The sequence below is a fragment of the Vigna angularis genome, chromosome 10, assembly GCF_016808095.1.
Source record: "Vigna angularis cultivar LongXiaoDou No.4 chromosome 10, ASM1680809v1, whole genome shotgun sequence".
Lineage (NCBI taxonomy): Eukaryota > Viridiplantae > Streptophyta > Magnoliopsida > Fabales > Fabaceae > Vigna > Vigna angularis.
In genome coordinates this window covers 25,106,338-25,115,938 of record NC_068979.1, presented here as the reverse complement: position 1 = coordinate 25,115,938, position 9,601 = coordinate 25,106,338, and the positions used below count along the sequence as shown (strand labels likewise).

Below are 9,601 nucleotides of genomic sequence, written 5' to 3'. Positions count from 1 at the left end.
TATATGTTATAATTTGAACTTTTTATGTTGAAAGAAGTGCTAAATGTCTCTTTGGATGTCTAAGGACCGTTTGTAGAATCTCAACATTCCGAATTACCACGTATTATAAAGTTTCAATCAATAAGTTTTACAATGTTTTTAATAAAAAAAAATTATGAAAGAGATTCACCTATAAACGAGAAGGAAATACGATTAAATTTGAGGAAGTAGAATGTTCATAGATAACAAAGTGCAATTATAATTATTTTTTAGTTGCATTGTAAAATCATTTTTAAATAAGTAGCTCGTTACTTAAAACAATGTTGTATGCAGAACAAAGGAAGAGTAATAATATTTTCATAAGCAAAAATTATTTGCACTGATTCGATTCGATTCGACATTGTTATTTGTTCTTTCTTTTCCTTTACAAATTATTTTACCCTATAATGTGTGTGAAAGTATTATTAGTCAAATGAATCACCCTAATGTGATGGTTACCGTCAACTACACGTGACCGAGTTCGAATTTGAGAACTGCTTCCATGGCATTTCGCGCACTTGGCCACTCCAAAACCACACTCCCCAAGTCATGCTGCAATATCATATTCACACACTCTTCCTCCTTTTCTTCCACGTGCCGGCGGAGAAGCTCTTCTCCGCCCCCGCCGCAATCTCCGCCGTCTCCGAAGAAGGTGCCATTCACGGTGTCGGTTCACGGTAAGACGTGGCAGGACCCATATCACTGGATGTCCAACGTTGATGACCCGAATTTGATGGAGCATCTCCACCGCGAAAACGTCTACGCCGATGGCTTCATGGCTGACAGTCTCAAACTCCGTTCACTTCTGTCCTCTGAGATGAAAGCACGGTTACCGCCCACCGTTTCTACTCCCCCTGAACGTTGGGGACCCTGGTTAGTTCCACCTTTCTCCATTTTTTTCTTTTTGTTTTATTCATCTATGAAAAAAAGTAAAGTATAATGCACCTTGGTAGTCTTTGAAATTACCAATATAGGTTAACTTAGTCTGTGAAGTTATAATAAAGTCATTTTAATCCACAAATGCACTAAGGAATGCTCATTGAAAAAATAGTCCATCCATTATTGACTTTTTGACTGCGTTATCGAACCAATTATGATGTATAATTGCCATGTATGATGCGTTTGTTGAGTTCTACCCTCGTTAGCTTTAAACCTACCATTATCATGATTTCTGATTCGTCGATTTCATTAAAGTTTTGAGAAATGCTACACCCGCTTTTGAATACGCATTATCACTTGAAATTTATTGAAAATGGTGAATCTTTATGAGTCTAATTCTGCTTAAAGATTTCTTTCATGATTTTGTAGTTTTCAATAAATTTAGTAATTAATAAGAGTGTGTTAAAGAAGTCTTTGTTAGAAAACGGGTTGTTTAGCCTATAAAAAATTTACAATAACAACGCATATGAATTAAAGTCTATTTCTTTTTATAAATTTAGAGACTAAATTAGTGAATTATCCTACAATAAAAGATGAAGTAGATTAGTGATGAGATGTCAGAGCTGAGAAGATATTTCTGGACGAATTTTTGCTTTTGACAGTTTTTATTTACGAAGTTGCTTTGGATGTAAGATAATTGATATCCTGATTTTGCTAGTGTTATATTAGCAAATGTTATAACATTGTTCTCTTTTTTGGATGTGAGAGGAGAGAATAACTATTTTTGACCATACAACTATACATGGAAAATTGAAAATGATTTTACTTGGATCTAATCTTGACTGTTGATGTATTCTTTTATTCTCAAGATTGCCTTCTTTCACCTGATATGCTTCCACATGTGTTGCTTGAGGTGGAAGAATTGTGTGTCTCGTGCTGAATGTTGTGTACTATGTCAGTTGGTTAATAGTAGAACTAATATAATGCATATGTAGGACTGTTGATAGCTGTGTAAAAATATAAAACTAAGGAACCATTTGGTTTAAGAATTCCTTTTGTTTTCTTTTTCTGCTCTCACTTAGACTACAAACATGCCATTGTTTTCACTTAATTTCCGGATTTCAAAAGTTTAATTAGAAACAAAGTATACATAAGGTAACACTTTTGTAATAAAACGTGAAAACAGAAAATGAATACAAAAACAATTTCTGGGACCTAATGTCCGCTAACTACAGAAATGTACCGTTCCTATTTACTTTGACTCCAAGTTTAATTGATTTCATATTCACCTCCTCTTTCTCAGGATGTATTACCAGTATATTCCAGAGGGAAAGGAATATCCTGTACTCTGTAGGAGGCTGGAAATTGAGAAAACTGGTTGGCTGAAGAATTTTTTTTTTCATTATGGAATGACAAGATCAGAAAGGGAGGAGATTTTACTTGACTGGAATGAACTTGCAGAGAAATATGGTATGTCTCTTCTATCCTCACCATTTATTTTGAGTTTTCATTCCTTTTCAAAATCAGCTATAATAGTTGTGGAAAGGAAGTTATCACTAATAAAGGATGGGTATCTGACAGAAACATGGCATCCTTACTCTGTCATATTTTAATGGAGCTAGTCAGGTAGCAGTTTACTGCTTCTATAATTGTTGTTGACATTGTAAAATTGCAAACATCCAAACAGATACAAGCTTGGTATCTTTGATTAATAAACTTACTTCTCTTGAATATTAAAGATCTATAGCATGGTCCTTTGGCTAGCCTTCATGGGATCACTTGTACTCATTCTTCAAATTGTACTTTAAATTCTTGTTTTTTTTCTCTCCTATTGATGATTGTTGACAATATAGTCAAAATTTGTAGGGTATGTCAATGTTGGAACATGCAGAGTTTCACCTGACCACAACTACCTTGCATACACACTTGATATTTCTGGTGGGGAACAATACACACTTCAGGTAAAAGACCTCAGAAGTGGATTAATAGACCCAAAATCAAAAGTTGATGGTGCTGTTAGTTTGGCATGGGCTCAAGATGCAAGCTCTCTGTTTTATACTCAATCGGATGAAAATCAGCGACCTTACAGGCAAAGTCTTATCATCAGATTTTCCTTGTTAGTTTTTCAGTTGTGGGAAAAGGAATGGGTTTCAGTGTAAGATGCTATCCTAACTGTCATATGTTATTATGGCAGAGTTCTCTGCAGAAAACTTGGATATGACCATCTGTATGAATTTCCAGTATTTACTGAAAATGATTCCAGTTTTTGTGTGGACATAACAAGCACGAAAGATGGGAAATTCATAACAGTGAATTCAAACTCAAGAACTTCATCCGAGGAAGGGATTTACTTGTCTTGTTTTATGAATACAGAATGAGATTATTCTTTTCTAGTGATTTGTTGATCTTGATTCTTATCTCAGGTTTATGTTATAGATTCCGTCAATCCATCAAACGGTTTACAGAAGTTATGTCGTCGTACTTCTTGTGTACAGTACTTTGTGGAACACCACTCTGGTTTATTTTATATTCTTACCAATGCTCCTCTTCCTGATTCCCAGTGGTCTGGTCAAGGTTATTACCTCGTTAGATGCCGGGTTGAAGATATAGAGTCAACTAAATTGCAGGTATTTTTTATTAGTTTTATACATCCCAATTTGAGTTCTGTTACCTGTGAGTGGTGTGTGAATTGTCTCTAAATCCTCTTCATTATGCTTATTTAACTTCAGAATATCATCCTTCCAGACAATGACATGGGCATATATGATATGGACATTTTTGATGGATATTTGGTTCTTTTCTTCAATAAGAAAGGTTTTCCTATGCTATGCTCATTGAACTTTCCTTTGCAAATTGATTTGAAGGTATATGAATTTCAATTTATTAGGAATTTTTGTTTATAACTGTATTGAAAGGTTTATTATGCCTTCATATTTTGTTCTTGTTCGCCTCTGCAGCATAGCATCTAAACCATTTGATCCTGATGAATATTCCATGTGTACCACAAAAGATACTCCAATATGATGACACCAACAAGTTTGTACTGTCTTCCCTTCCAGGGTGTATAATGCTTAACCAATGCTAATCGAATGTAGTACTTTAAGGAAGATGTAGAAATGTTTTGAAGAGTATAATTGAAATGGCCAGAAAACCAGAATCGGAATTGCTGTATTGGCGTGTCTATACTTGTATTTCCAGTTTAGCCATTAGATATTAAATTGTATTATGTTGCAATGACATGTATACTATGCACCATCTACATGTCTATAGTGAATTTCAGGGTCTCTCATCTTCTCATTTCCTAAACTAGCTATAGTATTATGAGAATACGAACATGGCCATCAAACCAACAGGTCAACTAGCAAACTTGTACGAGTTTATGAATTTTCTTAGAAGAACGAAAGTGAAGATAGAATTACAGATGATGAACTAAACATGAACTGAGAATTTTATTATCACTGAAAACATGAGTACAAAAATGTATTTATAGGCATTGCTTACTGACAGCTATATACACAAACTGACAACTGTACTAACTAACTCATTAATAAAACCTACAACTGTACAAAATGACTTACATGTGATGTCTATATAAACTGTACAAACTAACTTGTTTCTACTAACATCCCCCTCAAACTCAAGGAGAAGATTTTTCAGAACAAAAGTTGTTCACATTGAGTTTGCACTGAAGAAACATAAAACAAACTGAAGGTAGAGACTAGGTCAGAACATCCGACCATTGATCAAGAGTTGGAATATAAATATAAATTTAATGATATTAAGAAAAAGTAAAACTTCTAAACCTTTTCCCGTTCAACATTAACCATTTATTTGTGTAGTTGTTTCCAATTTAACATTATTGGTATTTTCATGGTTATGAATCTGTTTGGAAGATCATTAATGAGAGGTGGGATAATCATCTTTGTAGGCCTTTGCATATGAATGTTGAACTCCAAAGTGGTTCATGAATTTGAATATGGACGTTGAACTCCAAAGTGGCTGATGAACTTAATTGGATTGGATCTATTTCTGAGATTGTGAACTATTTAGACATTTTCTTTGGCTAGTAGTTTGCAATTGACCTTGGAATGTACCGGTGCTTATTTTCTGTACAAAGTTTCATTACGATGAAACATAAATGAACTTTTTTGTTCCAATTTAAAACCTACATACATTAACAATGACCCTGAATTTCTTTGTAGCATCAATCATATATTCAAGACCTGAAACCATGGTACTTTCCTCTGCCATCAAATACATGCAGTGTCAGTCCAGGTTCAAATCATGACTTCCTCCGTGTGGTTTACCGTGTGGTTCTTTCATCACCCGTGGTATGATTACTAATAATTAGGAATGCAATACACAATTTGTAAACTCAGATGATTTCATAATTCGTGTTTGTAAATATGTATGTAAAGATTTTACAATAATAGTCTACTAATATTGAACTTTGTGGGTGTTCTGTGGATGGTACTGAATACATGTGTAAGAATTCATGTCCTTGATTTTTCTAAAGTTTATCAATATGTATTTGGGTGTGTGTTTAATGCTTTGCTTTGCATGATTTCCCACGATCCATTTAAAAACATAATTTGAAGTTTTGATTATAAATTATATTCAAAGTTTCTTTTTAAACAAAGTTCTTAATTTAACCTGCTTTGTAATTTATAGATATATTTTGTGACTTTTCTTCCATCTGCTAATATTAAGCTGAACTACTTTGAAAATCGTTGCCCCTCAAAGTTTGCAGAAAAAAGTGAATGGCAGTCTTTAACTTTTTAATTTTGTTCATTTTTATGACAATTTTTTATATATATTTCCTGTTGAGATGCCCTTGATCTTGCTTAATAAAACAGACACCGCAATGTAGATTACTTGCTTAAAATGAAATTTAAACATCAAGCAAAAAGGATATTATATGATTTTAAGTTTCCTTGCAGTATTCTATCTGCAGATTACTTTCTATTTAGATTTTCCATTAAGCAAGCATATGTAGTCTATGTAATACTTTTTACAAGTGTTGTATCCACAAAGATTTGTTTTACAAAATTTATCGTAATTTGTATCTGACTTATAGTAAAAGTCACATGAAATAGCGTATCAACATGATTTCAATTTCAATTTCAATAGCAAATACTGCCAAATTAGGAATAAAACTATAATAAGTGTTGAGATTGAACTTCATCTATTCCGTTTTGCTGTACTCTGCTAATTATATATATATATATATTATATCTAAAACACTGCAGAGAGTTTGGAAAGATTACATTCAATCCCATCACAACAAGGATTTCTGCCCCTCCCTGCTTCAGTCTTTCAAGTTCAAAATTTTGACTTTAGATTCAGAATTTTGATCCACGTCTATTCTCCCCTCTGTTAAGGAAAATCAAATATTTAAGCACCCAATAAAGATCATATTTTAACTGAATTTTGCCACTTACTTTCTCGGTAAAATGTTAATATATTAAAAATATAAGGCTTTTCTTGTTGTATTTGCAAGAACAGTAGGACCGTGGAGGCATTTATAGCAATTGCATTGTCAAATTCCGTCCTTCCAGATTTTTTAATAAAATTTTTCCTTTTCCCTTTATAATCTATATTGTGATGCCACTCTATAAATACTATTTATTTATAATTGTGTGAGCTGAGTATTTGATAGTGCTTCGACTTGTGAGTTGTGATAATTGTTGAGCTTCAGACTTCGTAATTTTTTTTTATTACTAATTGAATCAATTGTTGCAGATTGACTCATTTCAAATCTACTCAATGAGCATATGTAATTTTAATTAATTAAATGTGTATTACTGTGTTGAATATTATCATTTAATTTTTATGATTTCGTTGAAGTGCATATTTTTGAAGTATTATATCTATGATTTATCTGCTTTAGTTTGAAAGCTTCTTTCATTTTCTGGGGTTTGGGTGAGTGAACAGATGCCAGATTTAGTTGTTGACTATGACATGTCGAAACATACATACTCTATTGTGCATCAAGAGGAAGTGAACTGTGATTCTGTTGGTTGGTCGTCCATCCCAACTTTTGAGCTAAATAGGAGTACAATTCAAGAGGCATGTAGTGATAAGAAAGAATGTGCCACGAATTTTAGTTCACAGAGATGGAAAGACTTTTCTCAAATATACTGTTGTCAGAGGGAGGAAGTTATTTCCCATGATGGTGTAATGGTTCCACTAACCATTGTGTACTCTAGACAATCCTGGAAGAAGGGTCAATCCCCTGGACTCTTAGTAGGCTATGGAGCGTACGGAGAAGATCTGGATAAGAGCTGGTATTCAGATCGCCTGAGTTTACTGGACCGTGGTTGGTTAGTGGCATTTGCTGATGTAAGGTTGGTTGCCTGACATCAATTTCTACAGTTTAGTTTTCATGTCGGCCTTTTATATGAGTACTGGCTTGTTTCATATGATATGCTTACATGTTTTGCATTTATGGTTCTGTTGACCATGACAAATGGGATAACTTTATTATGTTCTTTGCAAGTTTTATGTTTTTAAATTTTAATTATGGGGCAATCTGTGTTGTAACAGAGGTGGTGGTGGTGGAGGTCCTTCATGGCATAAATCTGGGAGTGGATTAAACAAACAGAATTCAGTATTTGATTTTGTATCCTGTGGCAACTACTTAGTTAATAAGGGTTATGTTCAGAGTGATCTTCTTTGTGCTATTGGGTGGAGTGCAGGCGGCCTTCTGGTTGGTGCAGCTGTGAATATGTGTCCCCAACTCTTTCGTGCTGTTATATTAAAAGTAAGTTTAATATAATTGTGATTGTAACAAAAGATGAAGGATTGCTTATGAGCTATTCAGAGATGGTGAGCAGTGAGAAAATATCTAGCATATATCAAATTTAAGCCCTTCAATTAGCACCATGTGTCTACTGTTGGCTGAAATTCAATGTTTCTGTCTAAATTCAGAAGACTAAACAATTGTCAACCTTTAGCGAAAGAGATATTATACAAGGTTACTTAGAGAGGAAGAACCTTGAGATTTGGAGAAGAATTAATTTCAAATGTTTTTTAATGAATAACATACTTTATAAAATAACCTCTGGAGGACCAAAATTAGCTTTTGATAATCTGAAATCATATCTCACTAGATGAGCCTCGAAATGTGTACATACTATTATGATATCATTGGATATTGTTTGTTACAATATTTTATTTTAGTTATAATATTATGTATATTTGGACTTAGTCCACAGTTTTCTGTATTATTCTTCACTATAAATATATTTTCCTATTTGTATTTTCAACACAAAGGAAATTAAATTAATCTTATACCTAGTTTTCACTATTTTCACAAAATGTATTATATAGCTCTTTCAATCTGTTTGCCTTTCCTTTTCTCTCCCTCTGAAATTTTTATTTAGATGTCCATGAACTAAAATGTTATTTGTCTTTAACTCAATCACATTTATCATGTAGATTTGAGTGTGCTTTGCATTTTATGCATCAATTAATAAAAGTGTTATATTTACTAAATTAAATAATTTCATTCATTTTTTATTTATTTATAGCTGATAGTTAACTTTATCAGTTCACATTATAAATAATTTCATATTTTTAAAAATCTCCCGATGATAATTGGATGGGTTGTACACACCAGGTACCATTTCTTGATATATGCAACACATTGTTGGATCCCAGTCTACCACTCACACTTTTGGACTATGAAGAATTCGGAAATCCTCAGCTACAATCAAATCTGGATTCTATTCTTAGTTATTCTCCTTATGACAACATTCCTCCAAACAGTTGTTTTCCTTCAGTTTTGGTTACGGCAGCAGTTAATGATTCAAGGTAATCTTATTCCTTCTAATCATCTATCACACTCACAATATTATTGAAATGCACACTTTACATCCTAATTATGCATCGAGCAACTTCTAATCGCTTCAATAATGTTGATGTTAGTATTTGACATTCATCCTCAGGGTTGGAGTTTGGGAAGGTGCTAAATGGGTTGCTAAAGTACGAGATGATACATGCCCTCGTTGTTCCCTTACTGTCATCATGAAAACAAGTATGGTAGGAGGGCATTTTGGCGAAGGTGGTCACTATGCTCAATGTGACGAAACAGCATATGAGTATGCTTTCCTCATGAAAGCTCTTGGAATATCAATAGAATGAGTATAATATTTCTTAGTTAATCGGTTTGGAGAATATCAGTGAAAGGCTTCCTTTGGGTCAACGAAAATTTTCTGTCCGTCTATTGCACTGTTTTATACCTTGGCTCCATAGACGCAGATAAGTTTGAGCATATATTATTATCAATGTAGAGGCATATCATTAAACTGTCTTGTATCTTTCTTTCAGAGTAGGTGTCTATCTCCACGTCACAATGTTTTACATTGCATCATTGTTTCTTGATTTATGTTGTTTTCCGTGGCTTATCAACACAGAAGAAAGGCAACTCAATGCATGCTTACTTTGCTAGCGTCTAATATGAACTGCGACATGTATCAAATTACATGGGAAATTTAACAACTGGGAAATGACAATATGATGATTCGGGATTTTAAATTTGTTGTATAGAAGCTTCCTATCGTTATGCTATCAGCAGAATCTTCCTCCCTGTGCTTGCTGGGGTTTATCTGGAGATTGACACTCTGTAGTTCACAAAATTCTATATTGAAAAGGCAAGTAATGCCAGTCAGAGTTACCCGGTAATTAGCACTTTTCAACCTGC

The 9,601-nt window shown here is 33.6% G+C and overlaps 1 protein-coding gene across 1 annotated transcript; it reads left to right on the top strand.

Moving 5' to 3' along the window:
* The first annotated feature begins 426 nt into the window (after nucleotides 1–426).
* Nucleotides 427–9,356, top strand: LOC108336085 (uncharacterized). The gene is given in 10 exon segments (XM_052869859.1): nucleotides 427–891; nucleotides 2,201–2,367; nucleotides 2,764–2,986; nucleotides 3,092–3,524; nucleotides 3,627–3,761; nucleotides 5,100–5,228; nucleotides 6,832–7,244; nucleotides 7,444–7,660; nucleotides 8,519–8,712; nucleotides 8,847–9,356. Coding segments are annotated over 10 exon segments (2,478 nt in total). The 5' UTR covers nucleotides 427–520; the 3' UTR covers nucleotides 9,043–9,356.
* The last annotated feature ends 245 nt before the right edge of the window (nucleotides 9,357–9,601 follow it).